Source organism: Anopheles arabiensis, chromosome X (assembly GCF_016920715.1).
Source record: "Anopheles arabiensis isolate DONGOLA chromosome X, AaraD3, whole genome shotgun sequence".
In the NCBI taxonomy this organism is placed as follows: domain Eukaryota; kingdom Metazoa; phylum Arthropoda; class Insecta; order Diptera; family Culicidae; genus Anopheles; species Anopheles arabiensis.
The window spans coordinates 14,307,768-14,323,822 of record NC_053519.1 but is presented as its reverse complement, the minus strand read 5'-3'; the positions used below and the strand labels follow the sequence as shown (position 1 = coordinate 14,323,822).

General features: G+C 47.4%; 2 protein-coding genes across 3 annotated transcripts; one reads left to right on the top strand and one right to left on the bottom strand.

Moving 5' to 3' along the window:
* The first annotated feature begins 2,019 nt into the window (after positions 1 to 2,019).
* On the top strand, positions 2,020 to 6,149 carry LOC120906550 (synaptic vesicle glycoprotein 2B-like). 2 transcript variants are annotated; one of them, XM_040318309.1, is made up of 9 exons: positions 2,020 to 2,415; positions 3,150 to 3,532; positions 3,603 to 3,765; positions 3,837 to 4,064; positions 4,122 to 4,260; positions 4,341 to 4,809; positions 4,904 to 5,063; positions 5,166 to 5,293; positions 5,361 to 6,149. In XM_040318309.1, exons 2-9 carry the CDS (start codon positions 3,313 to 3,315, stop codon positions 5,414 to 5,416), a joined length of 1,563 nt encoding a protein of 520 aa, XP_040174243.1. In that variant the 5' UTR covers positions 2,020 to 2,415; positions 3,150 to 3,312; the 3' UTR covers positions 5,417 to 6,149. The 2 variants fall into 2 exon arrangements, with proteins under 2 accessions (XP_040174243.1, XP_040174242.1); XM_040318308.1 differs by having other exon boundaries at positions 2,020 to 2,781.
* Positions 6,150 to 8,232: 2,083 nt separating this feature from the next.
* Positions 8,233 to 15,801, bottom strand: LOC120906165. The gene is made up of 2 exons (XM_040317652.1): positions 14,659 to 15,801; positions 8,233 to 8,967 (listed from the first exon to the last, which is right to left on the bottom strand). The coding sequence occupies exons 1-2, from the start codon at positions 15,446 to 15,448 to the stop codon at positions 8,330 to 8,332; spliced, it is 1,428 nt and encodes a 475-aa protein (XP_040173586.1). The 5' UTR covers positions 15,449 to 15,801; the 3' UTR covers positions 8,233 to 8,329.
* Between the last annotated feature and the right edge of the window lie 254 nt (positions 15,802 to 16,055).

Genomic DNA, 16,055 nt, shown 5'->3' with positions numbered 1-16,055 from the left:
AAAAAAAGAAGAAGTAAATTACAACTGAGCAGGTGGAACTAACCACCAAAAAAAAAAGGAAATAACCTTGGAAGTATTGCACTGCTAAATACATCCGGGCTGGCGGGCAAGGCAACCGCTCCTCGTGCGAGGGTGTAAGACCTAGACAAACTGTTTAATAAGCCCTTCCAACCCCCCCCCCCCCCTGTTCAGATACTTCCAGAGTCAACAGCGTGTACGGGCGTTACATGTTGATACTGCCAGCGCCGGGTCCCGCGCAGTGTTTACCATGACCATTAGTGGGAAAAGGGTTTTGCACCGACCGACCTTGCTATTGGGCGAGCTAGAAACTGTACAAGGGACAGGGGACAGGGGGGGGGGGAGGAGTCGGAACTGGTAGCTTTGTGTAGGTGCTGTGCAGTTTCTTCCTCGTTTTTGGCAACATTTTTACAAATTCTGCTACTATTAGGTATCGTCTGTGGAATTTAGTTTTGTTTTATTGGTTGCGGCAAACGTAAACGCACAATCTTCGAAAAAATGTTTCATTAATCATCACTTTTTCCATTAAATTAAATTCCAAAAGGTGCAATTTAACCGCTTTTAGTGCTGCGGACCCTTTTTTGCAAATATTTTCTGCGGTCCTACTGGTAACGTAACTTGTAAGAAGAGCTATTAAGATGAAACAAGATGATTGAGTTGAAGGGAGATATGTTGCCGGATTATTCTACAAAATCATTGGAAAAAACACAACAGCCAAACGCAAGTTGACTCTTTCTTACGGGAAATTAACTGTATGTGATGGGAACTGGACTCTATAGCATGCTTTTTGGATAAATCCAATAGGAATTTCCAATGAGCCTGTCGAATATCAGTCATAGGTAGCGCCTAGTCCTATTGTGTTGCTAAAGAAGGCCTTTAGAGAAGACCAGCAAACCTACGGGGCCCTGTGTTTGTGTCCGAAATAATAGGAAGAATAGGGAACGACTTTAAAACGTGACTTTAACACATTCTTTGCACATATTGCTATATAATCACGTTCTACCGAAGCTGCATCACTCAAGAGCTTTGTTGTCGCCCGGCGCTCTGGCAGCCTGGTTACTCATCTCCTACTGACCAAATGAGAATCGACCAACAATTGCAAAACGGTTCGAAATCACACTGGCTCTGTATCGGGAAATGGAGGAATCATTGAAGCTCTTCTTAACCCCTTGCCACACGTGGCGTGAACCCCTTGACGCAACAGGCTCAGAGTGTATGTTAAGAGGCGACAGCATATATAATTTCGTTAAATAATTAGCCAAACAAGTGTGGTTTTGTTGGTCCAACCCCGATCCCCGGTCACACCGTATCCGTATCGGTCGGAGAGCACCAACGACAATGCCACGTTGTTCTAATAATACCCACCACACAATGCGGGTGGCGGACGACGAAGGGAACGGAAGCATCATTCGCTTGTGTATGTGTGTTATGGCGCGCAAGTGGAAAAACACTTGCACTTGCACTTGCTGTGCACGCCCCGGCAACACCGACGGGGCGCTATCGGTAAAGTTCACGCTGGCGGGCGGACACACCATCGTCGCCGACCCGTGCTTGGGGGGGGGGGGGGGGCGATCGAAGAAAGTAAAAGGTGGCGTCGCGGCCTGTAAAGGGATGATCGTGATCTTGATCGGTCGGTTGCTGCGACGGCTCTGAGGGTTTTTTTGCAGCACCGCCGCTGCTGGGCAGAGGAATGTCATCCCACTGGTGTGGTTGTTTTGCTGCTGCAACGACGGCTTCCTGCGAGGGCCGTCTTTCGCCTCTGCCACGCTTTGGCACTGCACTGTCGCACCGCTTTGGTTTAGATGCAAATCGGTGAAAGCAAATCACTACCAACACCTCCAACACACGGAGCTTGCCACTTTCTTTGATCCCTTTCCCTCTGACCTCATGGCACCAACTCTCCTCAACTGTCGCATCAAGCATTTATTTTTACAGCTCATTATTTCAAAACCCTTCTTTCCCGCGGTGGTCAAGTGCGCATTGGTGGACGGCGAACGCCGCGAGCGTACCTATTCTTGGGAACAGTGGGAACGGTTTTTTGGGCGCTAGCCTGACCCGACCGTGCTGGTGCTAGCCCTTAGGGGTTGGTCGCCTCCCGTGACAGTTGTGTACGGCCAGTCGTTCACTGCATGCTGCCGTTCTGCCAAACCATTCTGCCCTGTCCGGCAACACGCATGCAGGACGGTTGTAGCTGTGCGTCCCGAGTGAGTGCGTGCCTTACGAAACCGATTGGTTCGAGTCCTGCACAAGCCCAAGGGGACGCAGCTGTTCGGTCGTTGTCACCTGAGGGAGCGGAGGAGAGTTTAAGCGTGGCACACGTGGTGGCAGGTGCAGGTGGCGGCCTCTGGTTACGTGTCCTTGAGCTCTGCTGCCCCCGCATTCGCAAGCAGAAGTGGCGTGAGTGGAATCTAGTAGAATCTGCTGAGTGCTAGATGCTACGGGAAGTGATCGTGTGAGCCTGTCCAATCGTCCATCAAATAAAGGATCTTCTATCAATAGTGCATTCCGTTGTGTGGAACATCAAGTGGACTCTTTGAGTGATCCTAGTACAGCGATCCGAGTCGGTTTACAGAATATCTGGTGGGAAATAGTTGCGTGTCTGTAACTAGATCTTTGTGTGCCTACGACGTTGGTACCTTTTTTTTTAGACTTCTACCGTACTGTATATCTTCACCGGATATTGATGAATGTGACGAAACACTATCAAGACGCTGGTTGTGTAATCGTTCACCGTGCAAGTAATGGTATTGGTGAGGAATCAAGGTGCGTGTGGTGATTGGGAGTAGTTTTTTGGTTTTAATAGTGAATGTTTGAGATGCCTTCAATTCGTGTAGAAAAACGCCAAAAAACTTTGCAAAAATAAACTGATGTAACATAATTATTAGTCACTTCTTCGCCAATTTGACGCGATTATGTATGCCAATGTTCTATTTCTTTGAGTTAGACTCTAATTTAATCGCCACCCAGTAGTTTGAGCCGGGCGAAGCACATTAGCACTTGTAACCTGCGAAGATATCGCCGTGAACTGTTACGGTTTTGACATTTTTCAAACTGCTCACTTTGAGTTGCCACTTATTGAGCTGTGTCTTGATTTGCCTTTACTAATTACAACTCCTCCCTATTCCCATCAGTCCTCCTGCGCACTTTATAACAGCTGTCTGAGGCAGCTCTTCAAACGCATTGTATAATCTCGAGCAACAGGACGTCGGCAGGGTAGAATACAACATCGCGTAGTGTTTTGCTTCCTTCTCCCGCTTCACCGCCGCTGATGATGTAGAGGACACCATCCGCACCATGTCTGACATCAACAGCATCTTTGAGATTGACTACGAACAGGCGTTAACGCTTACCGGGTTCGGCTGGTTTCACTATCGCCTGCTGGCACTATGCGGACTGATCTACGCCAACACGGCGATCGGCATCACCGTGATGTCGTTTGTGCTGCCGTCCGCTACCTGCGACTTTCGCATGACATCGGAGGACAAGGGCTGGCTGACGGCTGCCCCAATGCTAGGTAAGTGGCGGGAACACTTAGCGCACACTACCCTAACCGCTCACCTTTCGTCGTGCTCTCCATTCCGCAGGTATGGTCGTGGGTTCATACTTCTGGGGCTGTCTGGCTGATACCAAAGGCCGGCGGATAGTGCTGATCGCCGCACTGCTGCTAGACGGTACCGTTGGTCTCTTGTCGACTACCGCACAAATCTTTCCGATATTTATGTTTCTTCGGTTCATCAATGGTTTTGCGTGAGTAGGAAAGCCTATTTTTTTGTTACGCCCTTTCACCAGACCACGGTGTTTTTTTTTTCATTGTCCAGCATTACTGGTGCCATGGGCATTTGCTTTCCATACCTGGGCGAGTTCCAGCCGACAGCGTATCGTGAAAAGATCCTCTGCTGGATGGAGCTATTTTGGACGCTCGGGATCGTTGTCCTGCCGTGCATTGCCTGGCTGATCATACCGTTGCCGCTGCAGTTCGGGACGGCCGACGGTGGCATCAAGTTCAGCAGCTGGAATCTATTCGTAGCACTCTGTTCCATTCCAAGGTAGGACAACAGTAGATTACTGGTAGTATCGAACGATAATTCACGCTTACCTTGCAGCCTCCTGCTAGGGCTGTGGCTCTTGTATTTTCCCGAAAGCCCCAAATTCCTGATCGAATGTGGCGAACCTGCCCTGGCGTTAGAGATTCTGAAGGACATTTACCACATTAACACCGGTCGGGAACGTCACGAATGTCCGGTAGGTACAATTTGGGCGAAGTAGAGCCTTGTAGAACTCCAACACCTTTATCATCCAATCTGTCCCTACTACAACTTCAGATCGGACGTCTTAAGGAATCGGACCGAAGCAACACGATCATGGAAACGCACAACCGCTCGATCCGCACGTTCAACATACACGACCCGAAGCACATGAAGATACTGCTGCCGGAGATCTGGGAGCAGACAAAGGCGCTCTGCAGTGCCGAATTTCGGCGCAACACGGCGCTCGCCTGCATGATCCAGTTCGGCATTACCACCAGCTACTACACGCTGATGATCTGGTTTCCCGAGCTGTTCGGGCGGTTCGAGGAGTACGAGAAGCGGTACCCAAACGCGACCGTGTCTGTCTGCGATGTGTCCTCGATCGTCCTGGAGAACGTCAACGACACGCTGGTGGACGACTTCTGCGGCACCGAGATCGACACGAAGGTGTACTGGCATACGCTGCTGCTCGGCATTGCCTGCATCCCGACCAGCCTGTGGCTACCGCTGTGTGTCCACCGGCTCGGGGCAAAGTTTTTCTTGAGTGAGTACCCTGAGTCAGTGCCCTGACCCTTATTGAAAACACACACTCACCACCAGATGCACCATTTTTCACCCTCCGCTTCCTTCCGTAACAGTATTCAGCTTGCTAGTGGCGGGTCTCGTTACTGTCGGACTTGCGTACGTAGGCAACTCGACGCAGAATCTCATCCTTTCGTGCATTTTCGAAGCACTCACCTCCATGGGGATCAGCACTGTGTACTGCGTAATGGTAGATCTGTTTCCAACCAACCTACGGTGAGTGTGAGAGCTACGCTGCGTGCTACGTATCTTACTATGTTTGTATAAATTTGCTTTGTTTTTTTTCTGCTGACAACAATTCGACTCGAACGCGTTTAGAGTAATGGCGGCTGCATTTTCTCTCACATTTGGTCGTTGTGGCGCGTTGCTGGGAAATCTGATGTTCGGGTTCCTGGTCGATTTGAACTGTCTTGTTCCTATAGTGCTATTTTCGATCATGCTCTTCGGTAAGTAGCGTTTGCAAGCTTCCAACGTTTTAAATTTTCAACCCCAACCGATCTCTCCATCCAACAGGTAGCGCAATATTGTGTTTTTTTCTACCTAACACCGGCACTACAGCGCTTCAGTAGCTGCAAGGAACGATTGGACCACAGCGGACCACGCGGTCCACGTCGTTATGTTTAGCGTACACTTACAAAGTAACATTAGTTCTCCCAAGACTCCCGATAGCACACAACTCCAATTGTATAAACATGCAGTATTTTCAAACTAGTATAAGCCAAACGTTAAATTATCTGCTCGTCTGGTCGAGATGAGGCAGCGAGAAGAAGAGAACAGAAACATCAAATAGAACCCGGCGCAAGCAGGGTCCACATTTGTAACCAAAGTCCAGCGAAAACAAAATGCTGTTTTAAATAAGGCATATGAAATAAAATGGTTAAGAAGTAAGAAAGTGTTTGCGAAATCGAAACAAAAGCACATGTTTCATTACAGTCCACGAACCCCGTCAATGCGCGGTACGTGTCCGACATGCATTAAAAACCCAAAGCACCTTGGGAGGCTGCTACATTCTAGTGTCTTTTTGTAATTTGAAACTGCTAACCGCTACGATTTACAAGAAGAAATTCAACTTCTTCTTCTTTTTGAGGTTACAGTTTGGAGTGTTCGAAGTTTTAAAATTCATACAAGATGTGGATGATTTTTGACGACGTACCGCAAAACCGTTTTTACAGCGTTCCACAGAATTGTTGCGTTCGTTATGAGATGTTCGGGGCGATTTTGTTTTCCTTAAATCCTGATTGTATATATACTCTGTATAATTGTTTGATCTTCCAATAAATTGTGATAGCTTTACGTAGTTAAGTATTTTGTCCCTTTGCACTAGTGATGGTAAAAATGTCGTTTTTGTCGGAATCGATTCCGGCTAGCTCCGCAGTTTTCTGGAATCGATTCCGGATAGTAGGTCCGGAATCAGTTTCCGGAATCGATTCCGGAATCGGCCCCGGAATCGGAATCGACTCCGGAATTGGTTCCGGAATCGACTCCGGAATCGGAATCGCTTCCGGAATCGGAATCGCCTCCGGAATCGGCTCCAGAATTGATTCCGGAATCGGCTCCGGAATCGGATTTGGTTCCGGAATCGACTCCGGAATCGGTTCCGGAATCGAAGTCGGCTCTCGAGTCGAAAATGGCTCATAAATTAGAATCGGCTACCAAACGGAGTCAGTTTCGGCATCGCCATAAAAATAGGCGTTTGGGTCCAATCATACTACGTATTGATAACCGCAAAAATCCAAATTTACTTGTAAAAGATCCATTCTCATGGAGATTCCCGAACTGATTTCGCTCCGGAGTCCGCTCGGCTCCGAAGCCAACTCCGGAATCGCCTCTGGAATCGGCTCCGGAATCAGATCCGGAATCGGCTCCGGAATCGGCTCCGAAATCGGCTCCGGAATTGGCTCCGGAATCGGCTCCGGAATCGGCTCCGGAATTGGCTCCGGAATCGGCTCCGGAATCGGCTCCGGAATCGGCTCCGGAATCGATTCCGGAATTGGCTCCGGCAGAACAGAAACATTTCATTCATTGCGCTTACCGCTAGTGCAGGATTGTCTCTTTAAATTTTGGCGATTAGCTTCCCACCCACAAATCTCTATCCTTCTCTGGCTTCACGGCTCAGGTGTTGTACCGTTATCTCTTTGACTGAGAGAGTATGGCTTACGCTGTTATCACTCACATAAACAGAATGTGTGTGTGTGTGTCCAACTAGAAAGAAGCAAGAGAGATCGCAATAAGCACTGAGAGCAACCGGCCCAGCACAGATCGCCGAGAACGCTGAGAGCAGCCGGTTCAGATCGGATCGATAAGATCGTTGATAACAGTCGGTTCAGGTCGGATCGCAAAGAACGATGGGAGCAACAGGTTCAGTTTGAACCTGCTTAGGTTAAAAATAAGGATCGCGGTCCGGATGCTTGCATGCTGGAACGGATCGCACCTGGCAGGTTCGGAACGCAACGCGCATCACTAATTTTTTATTGGGGTAAAACGTGAAAATTTGAAGAAATGGAGCTTAATGGGAGAGTAAAAGCTTTTGAAGAAGAAAACATAAAAAAACGCAAAATTCGTTATAATATAGGTATTTTAACATGTATTTATCGCAACATTAGTTCTTGCTTGTATCTACACCTGCCCCTTCCCTCTCCGTTTTGCATACCAAAAGGAGATTCTGGTTGGGATTCGGAACAGTACAGAGGGAAGGTGCAAGTTATGAAAGCAAGGAAAGGTACACTGCATGTGACTACAGGTGTCCCCCGAGATACGACTGTATTTGGGACCGAAAAAATGTCGCAAAGCAAGGCGTAAGTCGAAAAAGTCGTATGTCGAATATCTATGAATATAAAGTTTATAATCGAAGTTGAAGAGTTGGAATTTATGATATCGTGTATTTTATTTAAAATAATGTTCGATAATGTAATAATTATATTTTAAAAACCGTAAACAATATAGATATTCAAGATAGGGTAGTTGTGGAATCTTTGGGAATGTATGTATAACGGTTATCAGCCCAGATATTCAAAAAAATACATCAATTTCTTGTCAATGACAACTTTTAACTGTCAAAATCAAAATCGTCGTATCTGCGAATCGTCGTAACTCGAGGGGGTCGTAACTCGGGGGACGCCTGTATTTGCTGTTTTTAAAATGTGTCAGTCGTTTGCCGTCTGCTAAATGGAGTCTTTTAAGATACCTTTCAGTACGAGAGTTTGAGTCGTTTAGACACTGTTGAATCGTTAAGTTGATTTGTAGTGCTTGGGATTGTTTTAACGGAATACCCAACACTATTCGAGACGGCCAATGTATGAATAAAGATAAACATTACGGCACCAGAAATTACAATGAAATTGTCGTTTTATTTCCTTATAATCTTTTTAATTAAACAAATCCGTTCGTTGATGCATTACACGCCCGCACATTTAAATCGCTTGAAAGCTCAGCGGTTTAATCTTCACTCTCACAAGCATATTTTCCTACGACCACTGCGCTCCTCAGCCCGTAGCGTCCACCTGCTGCAGGTCCTTTGCTCCGCCAGTCTGTAGCGATGAGACAACGGAGGGCGTCGCGAATGGTACAGCCGTGGGAAACTGCACTGGCACTGCATTCGGCGAGCGGACCGTGTACACCGGCTTGACAACACGCGGTCCTTCCTCCAAGGCACACCGCTGCTGATGTTGATGCTGTTGCACTGTCAATGACGACGGCGGTAGCAGATGGTACGGTGCCATTAGGGCCGACTGGAGCGTACCCTGTGCCAGGGCCAGCGATGACCGGTGCACGGGCAGTGCGGCGAGCCGGGGCAGCGGCTGCAGCTGCCCGTCCAGTGGAATGCTGCCAAGCTGCGGCGGCTGAAACAGCCACTGGGCGATTAGCTGCGCCTGCTGGCGCTGTTCGCGCTTGTTGCGCGAGTCCTGCTGCTTCTTAAACTTGGTGCGCCGGTTCTGGAACCAGGTCTTGATCTGCGTCTCAGTCAGCCCGAGACACTGCGCAAGCTCGAACCGCTTGTTCACGTTCAGGTAGATATTGCGCTGGAACTCGTCCTCGAGCCGCTCGAGCTGCATCGCACTGTACGCCTGGCGCGGTTTTCGCTCCCGATTCTGTTTCCGGTAGCGCTTCACCAGCGTGGATGCTGCAAAAGAGAATGGATGGGAAAACAGGGCTCAGTTGCGTTGGTTCAGCATTTTGTTTGCGCTGCTCGAGAAATGCAGGCGTCGCCACGAAATATCGTTGAAATTGACTCACTCAGAGAATTTTTGTTAGAATATTGTTGTGGAAAGACATGCCGTGCTCTGGATTCGCCGCAGCAGTTGCGCTGCTGTTGGTCGACATCCAGGAATCGACTAGTGTTGGGTTTCATGAATCTTTCGTTGAGATTCATTCATATGAATCATTCATCGAATCTCGAGTCGAATCTTCAAATATTCATGGATCTGTAAAGATTCACGAATCTTCAAAGATTCATTGTTGTGGGCAGCCGTGCCGACCCCTGGACTAGCCGTGGAAGTTGCGCTGCCACCGGTCAACGTCCAGGGGGACGACAGTGTGTACACGAACATTGTCACACACACTAAGCGCGCAAGGCTTAGTGTGTGCCGAGCGCCGAGCAGAGTGTGTTAGCGAGCCGATCGAGCAGTAGCTCTCGGCAGGAGCGCTCGGTGCGGCTGGTGCGCGTCCACCGCACTTGTGGTTTTAATAGTGTTTACTGTTCGTGTCTCTTATTTATTATGTACGTTTACTAGTTAAAAATACATATTCTGTTGGTGCCGTACATCGTCTTACGTTTCATTTGTGCGGACATAACATTCATGATTCTCCAAATATTCATGAATCTCCAAAGATTCATGAATCTCTTAAGATTCATGAATATATAATATTCATAAATCCATTAAAATTCCTATATCTCTTGGGATTCATGAATCTTTAGACATGTATGATCTCCAAAATATTGAATTTGCCCAATTCCACCTACAACTTGCCCGTTGTCGGTTCAACTGCGTGGTTCTTTCCAGGAAGTCTCAAAAGCCTGTTTAGGCTGGCATGACCACGTAGGTTGTTACGCCAAAAAGAATAATAAAAAAATAATAATAAAAAGCTCAAGCTTTATGAATTTTAGAGATTTATGAATCTTTAGAGTTTCATAAATCCATAGAGTTTCGTTAATCTTTCTAAAAATAAGAAACTTTTGAGATTCATGAATCTTTTGATATCAATTAATTTCTAGAGATTCATGAATCTTTCGAAATTCACGAATCATTCGAGATTCAAGAAACTTTCTTGATACATCTTTGATACATGAATCTTTCCAAAGATTCATTCACATTCATGAATCTGAATTACCCATCTCTAGAATCTACAGTGCGCTCACGCACACTGTGACGTATACACTAGCGATTCGCGATTCGCGCAGAGTGTGTAATAGGCTAACGAATAAGCAGTAGAGAACGTAGAAGATTTCATGCACAAATCTCGACTACCTTAAAACGTTTCGTTGGAAACCTCTAAAGCGCAATTCGAACGGAGGTAGTTAAGTTGCAAAGTAAACCTTTTTTTCCCCTCTTGGCAATATTCAAATCGACAATGACTAGAGACATCCCGATTGAAGGAATCGAATATATCTTTATATCTTCTTTTCGGGCAAATTAGGCTCAAATGTTCAAACCCATAGAAGATTTGATTTGACCTGGTGAATGTCTGATTCAAAACCATGAAACTACGTTCATATTGTCGGTTTTTCAGCATTCCGGTACTAAGTCAGGTTCACCGGTAACTTTTGACTGAGGACAGTCAATGTGTTCATGAAACAATGCTTCCATGAACTCTAACAGGAAGACATTAGAATTCTTAGATGTGATACCAACAAATAGAATATGCTTACTTTCTCACATCCACAGTTATAGGTACACTCTGTTGCGGCACAGAAAGGTTGAACTCCCATATACTTCAACCAACCCATAGTTCTGTGTTATCATTAAAGCATCAAATTATCTTCAATGGTAGAATCTTGATCGATGTTACACATCCAATTTAGATTCGTCGGAATGTATTTAAGTAATCTGCTCATTAGTACATCATGGGATACTTAAATATATGAATTTATATTTACATTTTTGCATACAAAAACAAAAAAGATACGTTCACTCCCGGGGACGCTTTCTGTCGAAGTACAAACGGATGGAGAAGATGCACGCAAACGCAGCACCGCAGATTAAACAGTTCCTGCCGAGACGGTTGTTGGTTTAACAATTATCTGTTTACGCTTCATAATCATACGCTCATTGATCGGTTCGGAGCTGGTACCAGCCACAAACAGGCAGGCTGAAGCCAGGAGACACAGCTAGAACGGTCCTGCGCGAGCGCGCGCGCGCCCTGCACGCAGACCTTTAATCGAGATCCACCGTCCAGCCGTAAAATGACGAGGTTATGAAGTTAACAACCCGGTACACAGAAGGGCACTGGTGTGATTTTTACCACTTACGACATTCCAATACGGGCCCATGTCCCGCTGGATGGCTTTGTCGTGACAATACACCACGGACTCCGGACAAGGCCACGATGGGAACGATGTCGACTAGGAACCTGGACCAGGAGGACACGGTGTGTGTGTGTGTTGCAGACTGTGAGAAGCATCGGTACGGTGAGTGTCGATGACCATGGTACTTATGGTGTGTATCTGTGTGTGTTTGTGTGTGTGGAGTTCAAACAGCAGTGCGTACCAACCGGTGTAGAAAAGCAACCGTAATTAACACCTTATAAAATTCCACACTGTTCAATGAGCCGGGAAACAAACAACCAAACGGCAGTGAAATGGCTTCGGGGAGTCCTGCTGCACCGGGCGACACGGGAACCGACACCGACTGTGTACAGAGATACACTTTACCTGGGGCTGATGCTTTCACCCACCAAAATCCATGGTTAGACATGTGCGACTTTCTGATGATGCGTCCGATGGACCGATGCGGAGTCTCGTTTGCATGAAGACTACCACTACCAGGCCGTGTTTGGTGGGCTAGAGAAGAGAAAAAGCGGAGGGCAGCGCGGTTTACAATGCTACAACATCATTAAACAGTTTTCAAAAATCCGTTGTTTGACATTAAGTTATCGCCGTCCCGTGCCCCTACAGTAACGTGCGAGAGACGCCCGCACGAACCTCCAGTGGATGCCAGTGCCCTGGGGGCAACGAAGACACCACACTGTTTGTTCGCAAAAGGGGCTGTCGGCATTTTGGGATCTTCTCGTTTGCGGCGACATCTTATTCTGCTCATGCACCGTCGATTAGAACGTTTCGGCATAGGCCCTCGGAGACGAGAGGGACGCTAACGAGCTAGGCAAATAGTGCGCACATTGTGGGACATTGATGATTATTCGGTTTTTATCACATTGCGAGTGAGCGGGTAGGTGGCTGTTGTTTTTTTTGTGTACGTGTCATATTGGACACAGCGGCATTGTGCTACGGTCCCCTAATTGGTCTACGCAGCGTCCGTAGGCGATCGATTCGAGACATTTGGGAAAACGGTTAGCGGCGAGCTGCTATTGGCATAGGACGCGAGGGTCGTGTGTGTGTGTGTGTGTGTGTGTGAGGTGGAGCAAGGAGTGGAACGAAGTGCTCATAATCGATTTTTGGTGGTGAGCAACAATCACCATTACTTGAGTCAATAGACACGGCAGCCAAGGGGAAGAAGGAGGGAGGGAGAAGGTGTTAGTAGATAATGAATGTGATAATAGAGGTGGCCAGATTACACGATCGCTTACTAAAAGAAGCTGTCACGCCTGGGTAAACAGTTGCTGGTGGGAGGAGTTTGGTTGACAGCACCACAAACGGTCCGAACGAAAGGAACGAAAACCATAGTAATCTTTTCGAACAGCAGCAGCCATCGGCAAGCCAGCTCAAAATGGCGACCTGACACGTGTTACTAAAATTTCGGTATAGTCGGCGGAAGGAACGATTATATGGTTTATGGCTGGTTGTTTGATCCGTTGAGCTGGTTGAGTCGTGAGCAAGAAGTTTGGCTTGTTATCGCCATAGTTACAAGCTGGAACCCAAAACGTGCTCCAATCATTATCGTACAATTTGAGCAGAATTTGGTACGCCTCGTTAACAACATGGGCTTGTATGCACTTTTAATGTTGCTGCTTCTGCGTAAAAATTGGAACCAAGGTCCCTACCGTAGTCAAACGGCGGAGTGAGAACGCATGTTGCTGCTTGTTTGCCACGTTTGATTTGATTATCTGCATTGGTTGGCACTCTGATTAGCATTGGGCTATTCTGGCCTCTCTATTGATCAATATTCTTTAGCAGGGGTCTCCAAAATTTTCAGTTCGCGGGCCTTATTGCTTCAAAAATAACTATGTTAAGGGCCACTTGAGGCTACCTTAAACTGATGAGTGAACGTTTAAATTTCGTTTTTATAACAAAATACTAACGAGACTTGTACAGCTTCGTATTACTAATATACATTACTATGTACAGCTTCGTATTACGTAAATCAAAATAATATAATATTTATTTTAAACTTTTACAAGGTCATCGTAGGCCGCATTATAAGCTCTCGAGGATCCCATGCCCCAGTTTGGAGCAATAGCATAGCAATAGTTATAGCTATAGCAAGGATGAACAACCATTTCGTGGGACGTGCCAAATTTGGTTACTATAGTGATTTTGACAGGCCACTTGACAATAATAAACGAAAGCATCCACTGGTTGAGCTACGATTTTAAGTTGGCACGTTCTATAAAAATCCCAGCATTTTCTTAATTCTTACAGGGTTTCCCACGATTTATTGGTCGTTTAATTTTAATTAATAATTATTATAATGTTTTGGTTGCTTCCCATATTTTTGGTGTGTTACCACGATTTATTGGTCGGATCCCAGATTTTTTTGGTTCAATTGTATTGATATCCAGTCAGACGATACCAATAAATTATGGGAACGAACCAAAAGTCTATGTGATACGATGAATAAATCGTGAGACGAGCCCGACGAGATATTATGGGATGCGACCAATAAATCGTGGAAAACCCTGTATTGGTAGTTTTGTGAATTTAGAGAAAATCGTTTTTACTAGACAAAAGCATGTTTTTTTTAATCGAAACATTAGTCAACTATCACCAATAATCAAACCACCGGTACAAGAAGTCACCAATTTTCGCAAAATCCATACCTCTATGGGACTCAAAGTATCTTTCCACGTGCAGGACTTAGTTTGCCTAACTGTTGCTGCATAGCGGGCTTTTGCGAAAGTCGCATGCAAGACTTTATATAAAATAATGGGACACTACATACAGTGTCACTGTTCTACTTGCCGCTTACATCGCTTATTAGTATCCTGGCAGTAAACTCTGTCACAATGTGTTGCAGAGTTGGGGCACTAGCAGCAAGATCTCGTCACAAAAAACGAAAATTCAATCACAATCCCTGTTTCCTGCTACTGTCCTGCTTCAGAAAGTTTTTGTGCAGATACCTTAGAAACGAATCATAGATGTTCTTCAGACCCAGGACATCTCAGTGGTTATCAGGGTGGTTTCTAAGGCTGCTCAAGATGTGCTGGTGAATGTCTGTTCTAAGGTATGATGTTTCTAGATGTTTCTCACTACCGTTCTCTGGTACTAAATCCAGTACTTCGATCACTTTTACCGGGGACGGTCAATGTGTTGATGGTAAAAAATGGCTGCATGAACTGCAATAAAATTCCAATTGACAATTCTTCCACATCCCCGATCACATCCCAAACCAATTGGCATTCCAACGAGCTTAAATCTACTGTGTACGCCAACTGTGTACCTGTACAATCCATTTTGATTGAGAAAAACAAGACGCCTTACCCTGCAAATGAAGGTACGGATCGCTGCCGAAGTCCAGCTTGCTGGCGAGGCTTGGTTTGTGTGTGGGTCGCTCCGGCAGAAACTGGGGTACGCCGGTCCCCAGTTCCGGATGCCATTGGCCGTACCCGACAAGGTCTGCACCGTCTCCACTGCCGCCGCCACCAGCGGACAGCATCATCTTGCGCTGGAAGCGGTTCAGATTCACCTCCACCGTTCGGCCCTCCGGCCAGGCAATGTACACCGCGTTGACCAGCTTCCGGTCGGGCTGCATTGATTGGTGCCGCGGTGCTGCCGCTTGATTGTAGACGATTGAGCTGAGCGAGGAGTTGAGCGGTTTCGGGTCCTGCGACTCCACCGCGTCGTCCTCCTCCTCCTCCGGCAGCGGTGACCCGATCGGGGACAGGGTGGCCGCTAGCGACGCGGTCGCACCGCACCAGTCCCGCTCGCTGGCGATCGAGACCGCACCGCCGGACGGAGGCGTCGAGCAGTGGCTGGCCGGTGGTGTGCCCGTGGAAAGCGTGCGCTTATCGCGCGAATGTCGCGGATGTTCCGCCGGCCCAAAGCCGAGCAACCGTTCGATGTAGAAGCTGGGCAGGGATTTCGGGTGGCCGGCCGGGGACATATCGATGCAGTAGCCGTCGGGATATTGGCTGGCTGGTGGGCTGGCATCGGACACTGCCGCCGGCATCCAGGCGCCCTGGCGGCGGCATCTCTTCGTCTGTGGATGCCCCGCTTCATGGTCGGAGTCGGAGTTGGGTGAGTTGGTGAGGACGGCGTCGTTGCTACTCATTTCAATTATTGCACACACGCACAAACACAGCAGTTCTCGGACCTTGGGATCTTTGGACGAACACCTCACAGTTTCATCAGCTGAGAACTATTGCTTGCCTAAAGGCATAACTTCACGTGCTCGTCTATTGCTAACATTTCACAACTGGACTCTGTACACATTTGCTAAAAAAAAAACACCGTCAGCACACCCACAGAAAGCACACAAACAACCGCTTTGCAACACTAGATCCTCCCGGCGATTACTAACAATCGGCAAACAGTCACTTAAAAGGCCCAAACACGCGCTTTGCATAAGTGAACTCCCAAAACAGCGCGCTAATGATGCATCCAGCGCCCGCGGGCGGACATTATCGGATAATTACTGCTCTGCTCGGCAACCGTTCGTCACTGGACTGCCGGACCGTGAACGGCATGAGCACGGCTCGAGCTCATCTGCTCACCCCATCGCGCCAGTGGTTTGTTTGCCCTGGTGGTGGTGGTGGTGTGGAGCTGAAGACACTTGAAATCTCCCCGCGCACGGCAGGTGAGAAAATCGCATCCGCCCAAGAAGACGGTGTAAACACGGTAACACACGGGTGCGAACGAGACGGCGCAAACGATGCGAT

Coding starts and splice junctions, on each gene's coding strand:
- LOC120906550 (XM_040318309.1), top strand. CDS start 3,313: ATGTCTGACATCAACAGCATCTTTGAGATTGACTACGAACAGGCGTTA. Junction 4,065..4,121: donor GCACTCTGTTCCATTCCAAG/GTAGGACAACAG, acceptor CTTACCTTGCAG/CCTCCTGCTAGGGCTGTGGC. Junction 5,294..5,360: donor ATTTTCGATCATGCTCTTCG/GTAAGTAGCGTT, acceptor TCCATCCAACAG/GTAGCGCAATATTGTGTTTT.
- LOC120906165 (XM_040317652.1), bottom strand. CDS start 15,448: ATGAGTAGCAACGACGCCGTCCTCACCAACTCACCCAACTCCGACTCC. Junction 8,968..14,658: donor TCCGTACCTTCATTTGCAGG/GTAAGGCGTCTT, acceptor TCTCTTTTGCAG/CATCCACGCTGGTGAAGCGC.